Below are 19,844 nucleotides of genomic sequence, written 5' to 3'. Positions count from 1 at the left end.
CTCCTTGGGGGTTGGGGAGGGTAGGGCCGGGCGATAACTGTCCGTGTGACGTGGGGACCCGGATGCCTGGGCCCGTCCCCGCGGCTTTGAGGCCGTCCCATGTCCCCGTCGTATATGCCACCCCCATGTCTCCCACCCCGTGGGGCCCCTTGGCCTCTTCCTCTCCACCCGGTTCATCGCCGGCGAGCGCAGTGGCGGCTGGGGACCGTCCCAGTGTCATTGTCATTGCCAGGGCCATGACAAGAAGGGGGACAGTGACCAGTGCCTGTCCTGGTGCCAGCGCTAGTCCCAGTGTCACTGCCACTGCCGGGACCATGCAAAGATGGGGACAGTGGCTGGTGCTGGTTCCCCCTTGGCAGGACTCCCATGATCCCCTTGGTGGGACTCCCATGATGCCCTGGTGTGAGGGGGAGTCCCCTGACAAGACTCCCATGATGCCCTGGGGCAGGGGGGGATCCCCCTTGGTAGGACTCCCATGAGCCCCCGGGGCAGGGGCGGTCCCTCTATGCAAACGAGCTCATGAATATTCAGCATTCCGAGGCGGAAGCGCTCTCGCCCCGCCCTCCGCGGCTTCCCCCATCACGTGCTCCCCCAGCCCGGCTCTCACTGGATGCCTGGCCGGCGGGGGGCGGGCCCCGAGCCGCGGCACGGGCCAATGGCGTGCGGCGGGGCGCAGGGGGCGGGGCGAGTCGGGGCGGTCAGCTGACCGGGAGCGGGGCAGGAGCGGGGCCATGGTGAGTGCGGGGCCGGGGGGCGCTAGGACCCGGAGGGGGCCCTGTGGGGGACTGGGAGCACTGGGATGGGGGCACTGGGACCCTGGGAGGCCCTGTGGGGGACTGGGAGCACTGGGACGGGGGCACTGGGACCCTGGGGAGGCCCTTTGGGGGACTGGGAGCACTGGGACGGGGGCACTGGGACCCTGGGGAGGCCCTGTGGGGGACTGGGAGCACTGGGATGGGAGACACTGGGACGTTGGGGGGGGCCCTTTTGAGGGACTGGTAGCACTGGAATGGGGGGGACTGGGAGCACTGGGATGGGGGGACTGGGATGGGAGATACTGGAATGGGGAGCACTGGGACCCTGGGGGGCTCTTTGGGAGACTGGGAGCACTGGGATTGGGGGGACTGGGACCATGGGGGGCCCTTTGGGGGACTGGGAGCACTGGAATGGGGGCACTGGGACCCTGGGGGGCCCTTTGGGGGACTGGGAGCACTGGGATGGGGGGCACTGGGGGAACTGGGGCCCTGGGGGGGGCATAGCAGGAACAGGGAGGACACTGGGAGAGACTGGGTCGGGGGGGCACTGGGAGGGATGGAACTGGGGAGGGCCGGGCGGTCACGGTGGGGGGCAGCTGGGAGGAACTGGGAGAGGACAACAGTGTGGGGGGGAACTGGGGCGCTGCGGGATGGGGGGGGGCAACCCTGCGATTTGGGGGTGACGGACCCCCCCCGTCTCTCCCCCAGACCACGGCGCTGACCCAGGGGCTGGAGCGGATCCCGGACCAGTTGGGCTACCTGGTGATCAGCGACGGGGCCGTGCTGGCGGTGAGGGCGCCCGGACGCCTGGGCCCCTGGGGTGGGGGTCCCCGGACGCCTGGGCCCCCAGGGCAGGGGCACCCCGGACGCCTGGGCCCCTCCAAAGCGGGGGGGATGGATGGGTACAAGGCAGCGTGGAGGATGGGGCAAGGTGGAGCAGTGGCATCTGGACACCCGAGTGACAAGGGGGGGGGTTGGGGACACCATGGGGGGGCCCCCGGACGCCTGGGCCCCCGGTGACACCATGTCCCCCCCGTGTCCCCCCCCCCAGTCGGCCGGTGACCTGGAGAACGACGAGCAGACGGCGGCGGTGCTCTCGGAGCTGGTGGCCACGGCCTGCGGGCTGCGGCTGCCGCGCGGTCACGACCCCCCCTTCAAGCGCCTCTCGGGTGAGTGTCCCCGCCGCGGTGGCCGTCACCACCCCCCCCGCTGTCCCCAGGGTGGCTGTGTGTCCCCTGAGCTGTCCCCGTGGTGGTGGCGGCCTCAGGGGGCCCTGGGGTAGTGGTGGACCTCCGTGCTCACCTTGTCCCCACCTTGGTGTTGGTGGTGGCCCTGGGGTGGTGGCAGTGGTGGCCTCACACTCACCTTGTCCCCAGGGTGATGGTGGTGGCAGTGGTGGCCCCATGCTCATCCTGTCCCCAGGGAGGTGGTGGTGGCCCTGGGGTGGTGGCAGCGGTGGCCCCACATTCACCATGTACCTGGGGTGACGGTGGCCCTGGTGGCCCCATGCTTACCCTGTCTCCAGGAGGGTGGTGGCCCCAGTGTCCCCAGGGTGATGGTGGTGGCCTTGGTGGCCCCATATTCATTGTCTCCAGGAGGGTGGTGGCCCCAGTGTCCCCAGGGTGATGGTGGTGGCCTTGGTGGCCCCATATTCACTGTCTCCAGGAGGGTGGTGGCCCCAGTGTCCCCAGGGTGATGGTGGTGGCCTTGGTGGCCCCATATTCATTGTCTCCAGGAGGGTGGTGGCCCCAGTGTCCCCAGGGTGATGGTGGCGGCCTTGGTGGCCCCATATTCATTGTCTCCAGGAGGGTGGTGGCCCCAGTGTCCCCAGGGTGATGGTGGTGGCCTTGGTGGCCCCATATTCATTGCCTCCAGGAGGGTGGTGGCCCCAGTGTCCCCAGGGTGATGGTGGTGGCCTTGGTGGCCCCATATTCATTGTCTCCAGGAGGGTGGTGGCCCCAGTGTCCCCAGGGTGATGGTGGTGGCCTTGGTGGCCCCATATTCACTGTCTCCAGGAGGGTGGTGGCCCCAGTGTCACCAGGGTGATGGTGGTGGCCTTGGTGGCCCCATATTCATTGCCTCCAGGAGGGTGGTGGCCCCAGTGTCCCCAGGGTGATGGTGGTGGCCTTGGTGGCCCCATATTCACTGTCTCCAGGAGGGTGGTGGCCCCGGGGTGACGGTGGTGGCCCTGGTGGCCCCACGCTCACACTGTCCCTGCAGTGGTGTTCGGGGAACACTCCCTGCTCGTCACCGTCTCCGGGCAGAAGCTCTTCGTGGTGAAGCGCCAGAACCACGTCCAGGAGCCCGTCGCCGTGTGAGCCGCCTCCCCACTGTCCCCAGGGGCGGGGGACAGTCCCCCTGCCGTCACCGGGGCCTCGGGGGAGCTGTCCCCCACGTCCCCGGGGCCCCGCGGTGACACCCGCTCGCGTCACTCGTCCCCGAGACCTTCCCAGGTGGACGGTCTCCAACCTCTCTGCTGTCCCCAGGGCCCCACGGCATCCCCCAGCCATGTCCCTGCTGTCCCCAGGGCCCGTGGTGACACCCACTCATGTCCCTGCTGTCCCCCCCAGCCCTGCGGTGACACCCACTTGCTTCCAAACCGACCCCAGCAGACCGGGTCCCCGTGTCCCTGCTGTCCCCAAGGTGTCGCGGTGTCCCCTGCACGTCCCAGCACCCTGCGGCGTCACCCTCCAACTGATGTCCCTCCACTGAGACAATAAATGGTGTCCTGGTCCCCCCCCCCCCAACCAGTGGCAGCTTCTTTTTGGGGGGGGGGGGGGGCTCCCCGCAGGGCAGGGGACAGGGTAACATGGCCACAGGACAGGGTGACACGGCCATGAGACGGGGTGACAACAGGGGTCATGGGGGGGTCCTGCTTCCCCCCACTCACCCTGCTCCCCCCCCCCGGGGCCACAGCCAAGTCCCCAGTGTCCCCTCGGGGTGACAGAGCTGTCCCCACATCACCAGCGTGTCCAGGCCAGCGCTTTATTCGCACACACACACATGGCAGCCAGCGTGGAGACAAATAAATAACGCGGAGGTCAAGTGCCACCGTCCCTGGTGTGTCCCCCCGGCAGCGGGGACGTGTCCTGGTCCCTTGTCCCCCCCCGTCCCCCTTGTCCCCCCCCCCCCCCAAAGCAGCCGAATTCAAGGCAAGGCAGGAAGCTGCGGGGGTGTAAACAGCGCCGGGACCAGCCCCGGGACGTGTCCCGCCCCCCCCGCCTGCCCCGGTGTCACCCCCGTCCCCGGACCGTTGTCACCACCCCCCAGGCTGGGGACAGGCCCCCGTCCCCGTTTCGGTCCCCGGGTCCCCCCATGGCACGGTGCAGCCCGGTCCCGGCGAAGCAGCAGGTTTGGGCGCGGGGGGCCGCGACGCCCCAGGTGTCCCCGGCCCCCTCCCCGGCCCGGGGGCCGCAGGGGACCGTCCCCGAGGCCACCGTCACTTGACGGGCTCCACGACGAGCACCTTGCACTGGCGCTTGGCGATCTTGTCCAGGGAGAGCAGCGTCTTGTCGGGGGGCAGGTGGAGGGGCCGCCCCACGGGGGAGCCCACCGGCGGGGTGATGGCACGTCGCTCCATGACGCTGCCCGACCTGGGGACGCGGGGACGCGCTGAGGCCACCGGCCCCTGGCCCGTGTCACCTGGGGGGCTGGCTGTCCCCTGGCCCGTGTCCCTGGGGGGCTGGTTGTCCCCTGGCCCATGTCCCGTGGGGCTGGCTGTCCCTTGCTGTGTCCCCTCCATCCCACGTGTCCTCTGGCCGTGTCCCCCCCCGTCTCGCACGTCCCCCGGCCGTGTCCCTGCTGTCCCACCTGTCCCCTGGCCATGTCCCCTCTGTCCTGCGCATCCCCTGGCCGTGTCCCCTAGCCATGTCCCCTCCATCCCGCATGTCCCCTGGCCATGTCCCCACCATCCCGCGCGTCCCCCGGCCACGTCCCCCCTGTCCCACGCGTCCCCCAGCCGTGTCCCCTGGCTGTGTCCCCTGGCTGTGTCCCCTCCATCCCACGTGTCCCCTGGCTGTGTCCCCCGGCCACGTCCCCCAGCCGTGTCCCCTGGCCGTGTCCCCGCTGTCCCGCACGTCCCCTGGCCATGTCCCCTAGCCGTGTCCCCTGGCCACGTCCCTGCCATCCCGCGTGTCCCCTGGCCATGTCCCCTCTGTCCCGTGCGTCCCTGGCTGTGTCCCCTTGTCCTGGCTGTCCCCACAACCCCATTCCAGACGTCCCCCATCGCCGGCGTCCCCCATGTTCCCCAGCTGTGTCCCCTGGCCGTGTCCCCCCCCGTGTCCCCTCGGTACCTCATGAGGTGGCTGCGGGACGGCTGCTGGTGGGAGAAGGACTGGGAGCGGCCCAGGCCGGCCTGGTGCCGCTCCACCAGCTCGCGCACGGCCGGGCTGCCGGGGCTGCTGCGGCGCGACACGGGCCGGGCCTCGGCCGGCGGGTTGGCCACGCTCGCCGTGAACTGCAGCTTCAGCTTCATGTGCTGCGACAGCTGGGGACGAGGACGCCGTGAGGCCCGGTCCTGGGTGCGCCAGGCCCGGCCCCAGCGGGGCCCAGGCGTCCGGGCGGCCTCACCTCGAAGAGCCCGGCCCGCAGCGCCTGGAAGGCCACGCGGATGGTGAGGGCGCTGCCCTTGCGCGAGTAGCCCAGGTTGTTGAGCGGCGTGTGGCACACGATGGCGTCCAGCGCGGCCTGCGTGGCCCGGCGCTCCTCCCCGGACAGCTTCTTCCCTGGGGGGGACGCGGGGTGGGACCGCTGTCCCCTCCTGGCCGCCTCTGTCACCTCCGTCCCCTCCCGGCCAGCCCTGTCCGCTCCCATCGCCCCGTCTCCCTGCACCTTCCCTCATCACGTCTGTCCCCAGATCCTCCTCCATCTCCTCTGGTTCCCTCCTCCATCTCCTCTGTCCCCTGCTGGCCACCTCTGTCCCCTCCTGGCCACCTCTGTCACCTCCATCCCCTCTCGGCCACCTTGTCCCCTCCCAGCCAACCCTGTCCCCTCTGATCCCCCCGTCTCCCTGCACGTCTCCTCATCACATCTGTCCTCAGATCCTCCTCCATCTCCTCTGATCCCCTCCTGGTCTCCTCTGTCCCCTCCTGGCCACCTCTGTCCCCTCCTTGTCTCCTCTGTCCCCTCCATCCCCTCTTGGCCACCTTGTCCCCTCCCAGCCAACCCTGTCCCCTCTGATCCCCCCGTCTCCTTGCACCTCCCCTCATCGCATCTGTCCTCAGATCCTCCTCCATCTCCTCTGATCCCCTCCTGGTCTCCTCTGTCCCCTCCTGGCCACCTCTGTCACCTCCATCCCCTCTCGGCCACCTTGTCCCCTCCCAGCCAGCCCTGTCCCCTCTGATCCCCCCATATTCCCCCACCTCCCCTCATCACGTCTGTCCCCAGATCCTCCTCCGTCTCCTCTGTCCCCTCTTAGCCACCTCTGTCACCTCCATCCCCTCTTGGTCACCTGGTCCCCTCCTGGTCAGCCCTGTCCCCTCCGATCCCCCATCTCCCCTCATCACGTCTGTCCCCAGATCCTCCTCCATCTCCCCTGTCCCCTCCTGGCCACCTCTGTCACCTCCATCCCCTCTCGGCCATCTCGTCCCTTCCCAGCCAGCCCTGTCCCCTCTGATGCTCCCCATCACGTCTGTCCCCTCCCGTCCCCCCCCAGGTCCCCCTGCGGCCCCGCCGATCCCCTCCCCGTCCCCTCCCGGGCGCCGTCCCCCGCTGTCCCCACCGGCCGTGGCGGTCTCGGGCGTCCAGACGAGCCGCACGGCCAGGAAGTCCTGGAGGTCGTTGAGCAGCGTGTAGGTGACGGTGAAGCGCTGCCGGGCCCGCACCGGCGACTCGCAGGCCGCCGTCATCACGAAGCGCGGCCGCTCCAGGCGGATGCTCGGCAGCCTGGGGACGGGCCGGGGGCTAGGGACGTGGGGACGGCCCCGAGGAGGCCCTGGGGACACGGGCTTGGGGACACGGGGCAGCTCGGAGGACGTGGGGGACACGGGGACGCCCACGAGTAATGGAGTAACGGCACAACGCCAGGGCAGGGATCCCCCTCCTCGGAGCAGGGGCACCGGGGGGTCACTTCCCCCTTGGGGACAGGAACCCGGGGTCCCTCCCTTGGGGACCGGGGCCATCGAGGACCCTCGGGGCGGCTCTCACCGGTAATGCGTGTAGATGCTGCTGGTGAAGGGCAGTTTGGGCGTCGACCACTGGATCACGGCCACCAAGGGGACCTCCAAGCCCTGCGGGGACAGAGGGTCAGTAACGTCCTCGTCCCCACGGCAAGGACAGACCCCCTCGTCCCAGCCAGGACGGTCCCCAAACCCCCCAGGCCCAGCCAGGACGGTCCCCAAAACCCCCCCAGTCCCCTCGGATTCCCAGAATGAGAGCTCCTCTCTCCGCCTGGGACAGTCCCTCTTGGTGTCCCCCCATCCCTCATGTCCCCGTGGTGTCCCCTAGGATGTCCCCTCACCTCCTTGGCGTCCTCGGGGGGCCTCTCGGGCGCCTGCAGCTGGAAGAGGAAGTTGTGCTCCTCGAGGGCGCTGAGGGCGCAGGGACAGGCCGAGCCGGCGCCGGCCACGCGGCAGAAGGCCCCCACGGGCACCTCGCCCGAGTGGTGGCTGCGGGACGGGGCGCGGGGACAGCTCAGGGACACGCCGGACGGCCCCGAGCGGCCGGTGGCCTCCCTGGGGCCTGGGGACACGGCACGGCCCCGGCCCGAGGGACAGGCAGACCCCCGCGGCCTCCTCGGCATCCGGGAGGTGACACAGCCGTGTCCCCACCACCCCAGGGACTGTCCCCAACCTCCCCGGGGACCCCGGGGCGTCCCCAGCGCTCACCAGACGTCATCGACCAGCAGGACGGAGCCATCGGGCATGACGGGCAGGTAGCTGGCGTTGAAGTTGGGCAGGATCTGCACGTCCCACAGCGAGATCTCCTCCTGGGACCAGCCGTTCAGCACTGGGTGACAGGGACACCAGGGTGACACCGCGGGGGACGCCGGGGTGACACCACGGTGGACGCCAAGGTGACACCGCAGGGGACGCCGGGGCGGCCCCGACCAGCCCGCGTCCCGTCCTCGTTGCCCCCAAACACACACCCTCCGCTCTGCCACCGTCTCAGTCCAGGCCACCCCCTGTCCCCCTCCCCGGGGTGGCTGTCCCCACCCCGGCCACCCCGGTGTCCCTGTCCCCATGCCACCGCCCCGTCCCCTCACCTTTGAGCACGGTGAGGTACTTCCCGGAGACGGTGAGCTGGCGGCACCGCACCACGGGCGGGGGGAGCACGGTCAGGAGGGTGCTCACTGCGGGGACACGGGCGGTCAAGGGACATGGGGGGGACACGGGGGGGGACACGGGGCACCCAAGTGGCAGGGGAGACGGGGACACGGAGCGTAGGCTGCTGGCAGGGCAGGGGACACAGAGACGGGGAGCCTGAGAGGGAAAGGGACATTGGAGACGCAGAATGCCAGAGGCAGGGGACACTGAGGGAGATGGGGACACGGGGAGATGGGGACACGGGGACAAGGGGGACATGGGGACACAGGGGACATGGGGACAGTCCCACCTTGCGCCTTGAAGGCCCCCTGCTCCTGGCGGAAGACGTGCGCCGGCGCCCGGGTCTGCAGCAGGCTCAGGTAGCCGCCGCCCTCCTGCAGCTCGGGCGGCTCCGTGTCCCGCTTCCACACCGTCACCACGATCTGGGGACGCCGGGGACACCGGGGACACGGGGTCGAGGCCGGCCCGGAGGTCCCCTCCCGTCCCCGAGGCCTCTTGCTGTCCCCCAAAGCCAGCCCGACTGCTCCTGAGGGACCCAGAGAGGGGGCACGAGGGCGGGATCCTGCTGCCTGTCCCTGGTCACGGTCCCGTGTCACTGTGCTTGTCCCCAAGGTCCCCACATCGTCCCCAAAGTCCCCACATTGTCCCCAGGATCCCAACAATGTCCCCAGGGTCCCAATGCTGTCCCTGCTCCCAACCTCACCTCAATGGACAAAGAGGCACCGTGGCTAGATCTAAGTCCCAGCTCTAGGTCCCCAAACTGTCCCCAAGGTCCCATCCTGTCCCTGAGGTCTTCTCCCACCCCCAAGGTCCCCACACTGTCCCCACCGCCCCTTCCTGCCCTTGAGGTCCCCACGCTGTCCCCTGGGTCCTCTCCCATCCCTGAGATCCCCACGCTGCCCCCAAAATCTCCATGGTTTCCTTGAGTTCCCATCCCGTCCCCAAGGTCCCCATGCCATCCACGAGGTCCCCACGCTGTCCCCGAGGTCCCCTCACTGTCCCCGAGGTCCCCTCCTGTCCCCAAGGTCCCCTTGCTGTCCCTCAGGTCCCGTCCCATCCCCGAGGTTCCGTCCCATCCCCAAGGTCCCCACGCTGTCCCCGAGGTCCCCTCGCTGTCCCCACCTCACCTTGGCCTTGACGGTGCCGGGCGGCAGCTTGTCGAGGGAGATGGTCAGGGGGAAGATGACCTCGTCCGTGGACACGATGGGGTCCTCCACCGGCATCTGGGGACACAGCGGTCCCCCCCGTCCCGCGTCACCTCCCTGTCCCCACGTGTCCCCACATGTCCCCACACGTCCCCCCCGTCCCATAGATGACCTCGTCTGTGGACACGATGGGGTCCTCCACCAGCATCTGGGCCACAGCAGGGCTCAACTGCAGTGGTCCCCCCCTCCATGTCACCTCCCCGTCCCGTGTCACCTCCCCTGTCCCCACACGTCCCCCCCGTCCCATGTCCCCCCCCAACATCCGCCCCATGGCCCTCCCTTGTCCCCATGTCCTTCCCTTGTCCCCCATGTCCCCCAGCCCCTTCCTTGTCCCCAAGCCCCTTCCTTGTCCCCCATGTCCCCTTGTCCCCCCACATCCACCCTTGTCCCCAAGCCCCTTCCTTGTCCCATATCCACCCTTGTCCCCATGTCCTTCCCTTGTCCCCCATGTCCCCATGTCCATCTCTTGCTCCCTTGTCCCCCCACAACTGCCCTTGTCCCCAAGCCCCTTCCTTGTCCCCCACATCCCCTTGTCCCCCCACATCCACCCTTGTCCCCAAGCCCCTTCTTTGTCCCCCACATCCCCTTGTCCCCCTATATCCACCCTTGTCCCCAAGGTCCCCTTGTCCCTCCCTTGTCCCCTTGTCCCCCCCCGTCCCCCGGCACCCACCCCAGCCGCGGGCCGCCCGGGGGGGCCCTGGCTGTGCGTCAGCAGCGCCCGGCACTCGCGGAAGACGGGGGGCTCCGGCGGGGGGGGGGCGTCGCCGTCGCCGTCCCCCGGGTCCCCGTCCCCGTCGCCCGGGTCCCCGGCGCCGCCGGGGCTGACGCTGGCCAGGGCGGCCAGCGAGGCGGCCAGCTCGGCCCAGGGCGGCCGGCCCGGCCCGGCCCCGGCACCGGGGGGCCCGGGGCGGCAGCGCAGCACCAGCAGGAACCGCACGGTCTCGCCCAGGTAGAGGTGGTTGCGGCGGGGCAGCGCCCGGTACCGGCCCGGTTCCCCCGCCAGCAGCTCCCGCGCCGCGAACGGCACCGCCGGGAAGTACATGAAGTAATCGCACTGCGACTCCATGGGCCCGACCGGGACCGGGGGGGGGGACCGGGGGCACCGGGAGGGGCACCGAGGGGGGGCTTAGGGACCGGGGGACACCGGGAGTGAGGGGGAACCGGGGTGGGGGGGAACGCGGGCACCGGGGGTTTGCAGGAGGGGATACCGGGACCAGAGGGGAGGCGCCCCGGGGGGAGGGGGGCAATACCGGGGGGTCCCGGGGCGGGGGAGATTCCGAGGCCGGGCCGGACCGGGGGAATGAGGGGACCGGGAGGGATGCCGGGGACCGGGAGGGATGCCGGGGCCGGGCCGGGCGGGCCCGGGGTTCCGGGGGAGGGAGGGGGGGCCGGGAACGCCGGGGCACCGGGGGGGAGGGGCCCGGGCCGGGGGCTCCCGGTGGCGGTTCCGGCTCCGGCTCCGCGCGGCGCTGCCGGAGCCACCGGGCGGGGCGGGGGCGGGGCACGCGGCAGGCGGCGCGGGCGAGCGCCGAGCGCGGCCGCCGAGCGCATCGATGGGGAGCTGGGGCGCCACCGCCTGGACGACTCGTCTCCCGCCAGTGGCGGTGACGCCACATCCGCTCCCCGCACAGGGACCAATCGGCGCGCGGGAAAGCTCCGCTTTGAGGGGGCGGGACTTCGGCCCGGCGCCTTCATGCCCGGCTCGGGGCGGGACTTCCTGTTCTGCCGAAGGAGGGAGCCAATCCCACCCTTCCGCCCTCCCACAGGGGGCGGAACTCCCTCCCTTGCCCAGCTGAATGATTGACAGCATGACCACCCAATCAGCAGTCTGCTTCGGGCTTTTATTGCCATTAGGACGGTGCAAGCCGTGACGGGGGCGGGGCCTGGCCAAGCCCCGCCCTCGGGGCTCCACCCTCACGCCACGAACATGCTATGACACGCGTTTGACGTGGCACCGGCATCACGTGACGCACCACGGGCAGGCTGTGACCCGCCATGACGCCCGGGAATAGGTGTGCCCATTACCCAGAGCGGGTAAACTGAGGCACGGGGCCGTACCACGAGGGACCCCAATCTGCTAGGATTGGGCGCCCATTACCCAGGCACGGGCTGATCCCGCTATACGTTAAGCCTGGGGGCACCCTGGGTCCCTGCCCCGTTACCGGGGACCCAGGTAAACTGAGGCACGGGGCTGTAGTGTGCAGGGAGCCCTGCGCCATTTTAGGCCTAAGGGGACCCATTGCTGAGAGCAGGGAAACTGAGGCACAGGGTGGTACCGCGAGGAGACCCCAATCCCAGTACGGCCAGTGTGACCCATTACCCAGACCGGGGAAACTGAGGCACGGGGTGGTACCGCGAGGAGACCCCAATCCCAGTACAGCCATTGTGAACCATTACCCAGACCAGGTAAACTGAGGCACAGGGTGGTACCGCGAGGAGACCCCAATCCCAGTATGGCCAGTATGACCCATTACCCAGACCGGGTAAACTGAGGCACGGGGCTGTGCTGCGGGCAGGTGCCGATCCCCATCAGGGCTCGGTGCCCCCGTCACTCAGATTAGGCAAACCGAGGCACGGTGCCGTACCGTGGCGGGGGCTCCAAAACCCCCCAGGGTTCGATGCGCCCGTTACCCAGATGAGGTAAACCGAGGCAGAGGACTGTACCGTGGGGACCCCCCCGACGCCCATCGGGGTTCGATGTACCCATTACCCGGATTAGGTAAACCGAGGCACGGCATTGTCCTGCGGGGACACTCCAACGTCCTTCAGGGGCCGATGTACCCATTACCCAGATCAGATATACCGCGGCCCGGCGCCATGCCACGGCCTCCCCGATGCCCAGCACGCTTCGATGGACCCATTACCCAGATTAGGTAAACCGAGGCCCGGCGCCGTCGCGCGCGGGGCTCCGCAGTCCGGGGGGGGGCGAGGGGGGGGGCAGCCCCTTTGCATTCCCCCCCCCCCCCGCCGCCCGCTAGGCCCCCGGCGGCGCCGTGCCGTTGCCGAACTGCCGCCGGTCGAGGATGTCCTTGTACTGGAGCTCGGGGGTGGCGAGGCGGGCGCAGCGCTCGCGCTCGGCCGGCGGCAGCCCGGCGCGCAGGGCGTAGCCCAGGATCTCGGCGCGGCCCGGCGGCTGGAAGGGCCGGAGGCGGCCCTCGGCGATGGCGGCCGCCGCCACGGGCCCCCCGCCGCGCAGGCAGCGGCGGGCCAGGGCGGCGCGGCGCTGGCGCAGCCGGCCCACCTCGGCGCGCAGCCGGGCCGCCCCGAAGGCCTCGGCGCGACGCCAGAAGGAGCGGTTGAGGTGGGCGTAGAGGGCCCAGTCGAGGGCGTTCCAGGCGCGGAGGCGGGCGGCCTGGGCGGCCGAGAGGGCGGCGGGCGCCCGGCGGCCGTTGTGGGCGAAGGCGGCCACGTCGTCCTCGGCCCAGCACAGGGCGTCGCGCAGCAGCACCAGCGACTCGTCGAAGTGCTCGGCCAGCAGCACCAGGGCGAAGACCCGCTCCAGCCCCGCCAGCGCCGCCGCCACCGCCGCCGCCCCGCCCGGCGCCGCCGGCAGCCCGAAGTCGAACCACAGCAGGTTGCGGGCGTAGTGGTTGCCCCGGGCCGTCGGCTCGTAGAAGCGGCCCGGCGCCGCCACGAAGGCGCCCAGCGACGGCGCCCGCCGGAAGGCCGGGGCCACGGCCCGGTAGTAGGCGAAGGCCGACTCGGCCAGCGTGCCGGGGTCGCGCACGATGGAGAAGTAGAAGCTGTCGTTGGGCATCACCTTCTGCACCTGCGGGCGACGGGGAGCGGGGCTCGGTGGGCCTGCGCGGGGCCCGTGGTTGGCCTCCATCTCCCCCGGGCGTCCTCCATCTCCCCCAAACATCCTCCATCTCCCCCGGGCGTCCTCCATCTCCCCTGGATGCTCTTCATCTCCCCCAGACACTCTCCGTCTCCCCCAGACACTCTCCATTTCCTCCAAACATCCTCCATCTCCCCCAGGCATCCTCCATCTCCCCTGGATGCTCTTCATCTCCCCCGGATGCTCTTCATCTCCCCCAGACACTCTCCGTCTCCCCCAGACATCCTCCATCTCCCCCAGACATCCTCCATCGCCTCTGGATGCTCTTCATCTCCCTCAGACACTCTCCATCTCCTCCAAACATCCTCCATCTCCCCCAGGCATCCTCCATCTCCCCCAGACATCCTCCACCGCCTCTGGATGCTCTTCATCTCCCCCAGACACTCTCCGTCTCCCCCAGACACTCTCCATCTCCTCCAAACATCCTCCATCTCCCCCAGGCATCCTCCATCGCCTCTGGATGCTCTTCATCTCCCCCAGACACTCTCCATCTCCTCCAAACATCCTCCATCTCCCCCAGACATCCTCCATCGCCTCTGGATGCTCTTCATCTCCCCCAGACACTCTCCGTCTCCTCCAAACATCCTCCATCTCCCCCAGGCATCCTCCGTCTCCCCCAGGCATCCTCCATCTCCCCTGGATGTCCTCCATCTCACCTGCACACTCTCTGTCTCCCCTAGACATTCTCCATCTCCTCCAGGTGTCCACCATCCCTCCCAGGTGTCCTCCATCTCCCCCAGGCATCCTCCATCTCCCCTGGATGCTCTTCATCTCCCCCAGACACTCTCCATCTCCTCCAAACATCCTCCATCTCCCCCGGACATCCTCCACCTCCTCTAGACGTTCCCCATCTCCTCCAGGCGTCCTCCATCTCCCCCAGACGTCCCCCATCTCCCCCAGGTGTCCACCATCCATCCTAGACGTCCCCCATCTCCCCCAGACGTCCCCCATCTCCCCCAGGTGTCCACCATCCATCCTAGACGTCCCCCATCTCCCCCAGACGTCCCCCATCTCCCCCAGGTGTCCTCCATCCATCCTAGACGTCCCCCATCTCCCCCAGACGTCCCCCATCTCCCCCAGGTGTCCACCATCCATCCTAGATGTCCTCCATCTCCCCCAGACGTCCTCCATCCATCCTAGACGTCCTCCATCCATCCTAGACGTCCTCCATCTCCCCCAGACGTCCTCCATCCCCCCCAGCCGTGTCCCCAGCACTCCCGGTGTCCCCGGTGTCCCCGCGTCCCCAGCGCCCCCGTCACCTCGGGCAGGTTGAAGCGCATGTGGTGGCAGAGGATGTCGAAGGGGGGCCCGCCGGGGCGGTAGCCCTTGACGCGGGCGGCCTGGAAGGGGCTGGGGTAGCCGAACTGGTAGCGGTGGGGCAGGGCGAAGCGGAGGCCGCGGGCCTCGCCGAAGCGGTGCAGCAGGTTCACCACGCTGCTGCTGCCCGTCTTGTGCGTCTTCAGGAAGACCAGGTGGGTGCGGGGCCGGCAGGGCTGCGGCGGGCGGCCGCCGGGCGCCGCGGGGGGCCTGGGGGGGCGGGCGCGGCGTCGGGGGGCACCCGCGGGGACGGGGACCCCCACGTCACCCCTCCCAGGTACCTGGGGGTTGGGGACCCCCATCTCACCCATCCTGGGTGCCCAAGGGGACAAGGACCCCCACATCATCCATCCCAAGCACCCAAGGGGTTGGGGACCCCCATCCCGAGCACCCAAGGGGTTGCGGACCCCCATCCCAAGCACCCAAGGGGACGGGGACCCCCATCCCGAGCACCCAAGGGGTTGATGACCCCCATCTCACCCATCCTGGGCACCCAAGGGGACAAGGACCCCCACATCATCCATCCCAAGCACCCAAGGGGTTGGAGACCCCCATCCCAAGCACCCAAGGGGTTGCGGACCCCCATCCCAAGCACCCAAGGGGACGGGGACCCCCATGTCACCCATCCCAGGTACCCAAGGGGATGGGGATCCCTGTCCTGCCTGTCCCCAAGGGGTTGATGACCCCCATCTCACCCATCCTGGGCACCCAAAGGGACGAGGACCCACACATCATCCATCCCAAGCACCCAAGGGGTTGGAGACCCCCATCCCAAGCACCCAAGGGGTTGATGACCCCCATCTCACCCATCCTGGGCACCCAAAGGGACGAGGACCCCCACATCATCCATCCCAAGCACCCAAGGGGTTGGAGACCCCCATCCCGAGCACCCAAGGGGTTGATGACCCCCATCTCACCCATCCTGGGCACCCAAAGGGACGAGGACCCACACATCATCCATCCCAAGCACCCAAGGGGTTGGAGACCCCCATCCCGAGCACCCAAGGGGTTGATGACCCCTATGTCACCCATCCTGGGCACCCAAAGGGACGAGGACCCACACATCATTCATCCCAAGCACCCAAGGGGTTGGAGACCCCCATCCCAAGCACCCAAGGGGTTGGGGGCCCCCATCTCACCTGTTCTGGGCACCCAAGGGGACAAGGACCCCCATCCCGCCTGTCCCCAAGCACCCGAGGAGTTGGGGACCCCCATCCCACCTGTCCCCACCCATCCAAGCGTGCGGAGACCCCCCATCCCAGGCACCCAGGGGGTGGCACCCCCCACCCCACCCCCCCGGGGAATTATGGGGCGCAGGGGCCCGGGGAGGGGGGTGAGGGTGGGGGGCACCCACCTGCGCTGGAAGGGGCCCACCAAGAGCTGCAGCACGAAGCCGACGGTGACGCAGACGCCCAGGGCGGCCGCCAGCACCTGCAGCCGGCGGCAGGCGGCCGGCAGCTTCATGGTCCTGCCGGGGGGCCCAGGCGTCCGGGGGGCCCAGGCGTCCGGGCCGCCGGCGCTCAGGGGACGCTGCGAAGCCGGGGAGCCCTGGGGGGGGGGGGGAAGGACCCGGCACGTGTCCATCAGGCGTGTGGCCCCTGTGTCACCTCCTCGGGGGGTCCACGCGGTGTCCCCCCCCCCGGTGACACCCACGCCAAGCCCGGAGCCACACTGTGGCCTGCCGGGGGGGGTCCATGTGCTGTCCCCCCCCCCCGGTGACACCCACGCCAAGCCTGGAGCCACGTCGTGGCCCGCTGGGGGGGTCCACACGGTGTATCCCCCCCCGGTGACACCATGCCAAGCCCAGAGCCACGTCGTGGCCCGCTGGGGGGGTCCACACGGTGTGTCCCCCCCCGGTGACACCATGCCAAGCCTGGAGCCACGTTGTGGCCCGCTGGGGGGGTCTGCATGGTGTCCCCCCCCCCCGGTGACACCCACGCCGAGCCCAGAGCCACGTCGTGGCCCGCTGGGGGGGTCTGCATGGTGTCCCCCCCCCCAGTGACACCCACGCCGAGCCCAGAGCCACGTCGTGGCCCGCTGGGGGGGTCCGCGGAGGCGTCTGGGCTCCCGCCAGCCCGGCCCGGCCCTTCCCGGCATCTGGGCCCCATTACGGGGTGGGGGACGGGCGGACAGGCGGACGGGGACAGGCGCCCCACCCGGACAGGCGGACACTCCACCCGGACAGGCGGACGGGGATGGAAACCCCCATCCTGGATGGATACCCCCACCCCGGACAGGCGGACGGGGATAGACACCCCCATCCCAGACAGACACCCCACCGGGACAGGCGGACAGGGACAGACACCCCACCCCAGACAGGCAGACGGGGACGAAAACCCCCATCCTGGACAGACGCTCCACCGGGACAGGCGGACGGGGACAGACACCCCACTGCCCTGCCCCACACGTGGGGGACATCCCCCCGGCCCCCATGTCCCCCTTGTCCCCTGTGTCCCCCTCTGCGACCCCCAGGCCCCCATGTCCCTCCTGTCCCCCATGTCCCCCCCCATGTCCCCCAGGTCCCTCCATGTTCCCCTTGTCCCCTGTGTCCCCCTCTGTGACCCCCTGGCCCCCATGTCCTTCCAGGACACCCATGTCCCCCCCAGGCCCTGTGTCCTCCCAGACCTCGGGTCCCCTTGTCCCTGCTGTGACCCCCCCTGTCCCCACAGGACCCCCCTGCTCCACCCTGGGACCCCCCATCCCTCTAGCCCCCGTGTCCCCCCCAGCCTCCGGGCCCCTCCCTGCATCCCGTGTCCCCCCCTGTGCCCCGTGTCCCCTGTGTCACCCCAGACCCCATGTCCCCTCCTGTGCCCCATGTCCCCCTCACGTCCCCATGTCTCCCCGTGTCCCCATCTTGCCCCCTGATCCCGTGTCCCCCCAGGTCCCCCCTGTACCCCGTGTCCCCCCCGGTCTCCATGTCCCCCCGTGTCCCCATCTTGCCCCCTGATCCCGTGTCCCCCCAGGTCCCCCCTGTACCCCGTGTCCCCCCCGGTCTCCATGTCCCCCCATGTCCCCCCTGTCCTCCCCGGTCTCCGTGTCCCCCCGTGTCCCCCAAGCCCCCCTGGCCCCCCATGTCCCACTGTCCCCCCTGGTCCCCCTGTGTCCCCCCGTGTCCCCCCTGTCCCCACCATGCCCCCTTGTCCCCCCCAGACTCCCACGTCCCCCCTTGTCCCCCCATGTCCCCCCTGCACCCCCATGTCCCCCGTGTCCCCCCTGGACCCCCACGTCCCCCCCTGGACCCCATGTCCCCCCCGGCCCCCCGTGTCCCCCTGTCCCCCCATGTCCCCCGTCTCCCCCCCCCCGCCACCGCCGCACTCACCGCGGCTCCGGGGACACCGGCTCCGGGGGACACCGGCTCAGCGCCGCCGCATCCCGCCGCGACGGGGGGGTCCCAACCGCCCGGGGCCTCCCGGCGTCTCGGCCCGGCCCGGCCCGGGGGGGGCCCGGTGTCCCGGGGGGGCCCGGGGGGTCCCGGGGGGTCCCGGTGTCCAGGGGGGTCCCGGCGGGTCTCAGTGGTTCCCGGTGTCCAGGGGGGTCCCGGGGGGTCTCAGTGGTTCCCGGTGTCCCGGCCGGTCCCGGTGGGTCTCGGGGGGTCTCGGGGGGTCCCGGGGGGTCCCGGGAGGTCTCGGGGGGTCCCGGTGTCCCGGCCGGTCCCGGTGGTCTCGGCGGGTCCCGGTGGGTCTCGGGGAGTCCCGAAGGGTCCCGGTGGGTCTCGGGGGGTCCCGGGGGATCCCGGTATCCCGGTGGGTCCCGGCGGATCCCGGTGTCCCGGCCGCACTCTCGCTCTTCGCCGAAGTTTCCTTCTTTGTCTCCCGCTGTCCCGCCCCGCCCCGCCGGCACCGGGCCGCCCCCGCGCCCCCCCCCGGGCCCCGCTGCCCCGGGCCGCCCCCGTCTCCCCCTCCCCCGGGCCCGGAATGGCTCCTCCCCCCCCCCCGCGGTACCGGGACGGGCCCCCGGTACCGGCACAGCCGTGCGGAGGCACTGGGGGACACTGGGAGCACTGGGGACACTGGGGGACGCTGCAGGGTCTGGGGGGGGGCGACGGGGGGGGCAGATCCCGGAGCAGCTCCGGGGGGGGGGGGGTCCTGGTGCAGCCGGCGCTAGGACCCGCCGCCGCCGCCGGTACCGGCCCCGGGACCCCCCCATCCTGCCCGGTCCCGGGATCCTCAACCCGGTACCGGCCCTGGGACCCCCCCAGCCTGCCCGGTCCCGGGATCCTGAACCCGGTACCGGCCCCGGGACCCCCCCATCCTGCCCGGTCCCGGGATCCTGAATCCGGTACCGGCCCCGGGACCCCCCATCCTGCCCGGTCCCGGGATCCTGAACCCGGTACCGGCCCTGGGACCCCCCCATCCTGCCCGGTCCCGGGATCCTGAACCCGGTACCGGCCCCGGGACCCCCCCATCCTGCTCGGTCCCGGGATCCTGAACCCGGTACCGGCCCTGGGACCCCCCCATCCTGCTCGGTCCCGGGATCCTGAACCCGGTACCGGCCCCGGGACCCCCCCAACCTGCCCGGCCCTGGGATCCTCAACCCGGTACCGGTCCCGGGATCCTTCTTGCGGGTGCTGGGGGTCCCCGGGGGTCCCCATGGGTCGAGGATGTCCCCAGTGTCCCCAAGGGTCCCCAGTGTCCCCTGTGGGTGCTGGGTCCCCTGTGGGTGCTGGGTGCCCCCTGTGGGTGCTGGGTCCCCAGGTCCCCCACGTGCACGGGGTCCCCCGTGGGTGCTGGGTCCCCTGTGGGTGCCGGGTGCCCCCCGTGGGTGCTGGGTCCCCCCGTGGGTGCTGGGTCCCCTGTGGGTGCCGGGTGCCAGGCAGGCTGGGGACCAGCCTGGGGACGGGGACGGGGACCCCGCGGTGCCCAGGGGACGGGGACGGGGGGGGTCCTGGGGGCCGCGGCAGCAGCTCCCCCCGGCTCCGGGGGCCTCAGGCCCATACGGGGCCACACTGGCCTATGAGCGATCTCTGGGCTATAAGGGCTATAAGGTCCCCGGACCGTATGGGGACTCCCGTCATCCTGCACTGTGCACAGCTCCGAGGCCACGCAAGGTACGAAAACTGCACATGATCCCTGCACCGTATGGTATTTCCAGGCTATATAGAGCTATAGGAGCTCTTCTGAACTATATGAGACCCCAGGTCCATATGGCGCTACAAGGGTTCCCTATAAGTTCCCCCAGGACCATATGGGACTACAGGGACCTCCAGGCCATACGCCTCCACAGGAGATCCCCAGGTCATAGAGGACCCCAGGCCATACGGGGCTATAGGGGATCCTCAGGCTAGAGGGGACCATGGGGCAGTATGGGACCTCTTCCCAGGCCATACGGGGCTATAGGAGACCCCCGAGCCACATGGCACTATAGGGGATCTCTGTGTCACGGGGGCTATAGCATCCCCCATGCCATAGGGGCCTATAGGGACCCCTGGCCATAAAGAGCTATAGGATCCCCCATACCATAGGCAGCT

General features: G+C 70.5%; 3 protein-coding genes across 3 annotated transcripts; 1 reads left to right on the top strand and 2 right to left on the bottom strand.

Moving 5' to 3' along the window:
- The first annotated feature begins 666 nt into the window (after nucleotides 1-666).
- On the top strand, nucleotides 667-3,497 carry LAMTOR4 (late endosomal/lysosomal adaptor, MAPK and MTOR activator 4). The gene is made up of 4 exons (XM_064501117.1): nucleotides 667-734; nucleotides 1,464-1,544; nucleotides 1,807-1,924; nucleotides 2,976-3,497. The coding sequence occupies exons 1-4, from the start codon at nucleotides 732-734 to the stop codon at nucleotides 3,071-3,073; spliced, it is 300 nt and encodes a 99-aa protein (XP_064357187.1). The 5' UTR covers nucleotides 667-731; the 3' UTR covers nucleotides 3,074-3,497.
- Nucleotides 3,498-3,726: 229 nt separating this feature from the next.
- On the bottom strand, nucleotides 3,727-10,711 carry TRAPPC14 (trafficking protein particle complex subunit 14). Its single transcript, XM_064501100.1, has 11 exons — nucleotides 9,893-10,711; nucleotides 9,145-9,240; nucleotides 8,307-8,439; nucleotides 7,957-8,043; nucleotides 7,580-7,700; nucleotides 7,213-7,360; nucleotides 6,900-6,982; nucleotides 6,475-6,638; nucleotides 5,325-5,479; nucleotides 5,048-5,241; nucleotides 3,727-4,348 (listed from the first exon to the last, which is right to left on the bottom strand). The coding sequence occupies exons 1-11, from the start codon at nucleotides 10,286-10,288 to the stop codon at nucleotides 4,195-4,197; spliced, it is 1,731 nt and encodes a 576-aa protein (XP_064357170.1). The 5' UTR covers nucleotides 10,289-10,711; the 3' UTR covers nucleotides 3,727-4,194.
- A 331-nt stretch (nucleotides 10,712-11,042) lies between these two features.
- GAL3ST4 (galactose-3-O-sulfotransferase 4) lies at nucleotides 11,043-18,296 on the bottom strand. The gene is made up of 4 exons (XM_064501110.1): nucleotides 17,697-18,296; nucleotides 15,732-15,925; nucleotides 14,320-14,587; nucleotides 11,043-12,991 (listed from the first exon to the last, which is right to left on the bottom strand). The coding sequence occupies exons 2-4, from the start codon at nucleotides 15,839-15,841 to the stop codon at nucleotides 12,197-12,199; spliced, it is 1,173 nt and encodes a 390-aa protein (XP_064357180.1). The 5' UTR covers nucleotides 15,842-15,925; nucleotides 17,697-18,296; the 3' UTR covers nucleotides 11,043-12,196.
- Between the last annotated feature and the right edge of the window lie 1,548 nt (nucleotides 18,297-19,844).

Source organism: Dromaius novaehollandiae, chromosome 32, assembly GCF_036370855.1.
Source record: "Dromaius novaehollandiae isolate bDroNov1 chromosome 32, bDroNov1.hap1, whole genome shotgun sequence".
Classification (NCBI taxonomy): domain Eukaryota; kingdom Metazoa; phylum Chordata; class Aves; order Casuariiformes; family Dromaiidae; genus Dromaius; species Dromaius novaehollandiae.
Note: the sequence above shows the minus strand (reverse complement) of the source record. Positions and strands in the feature narration are given on the sequence as shown.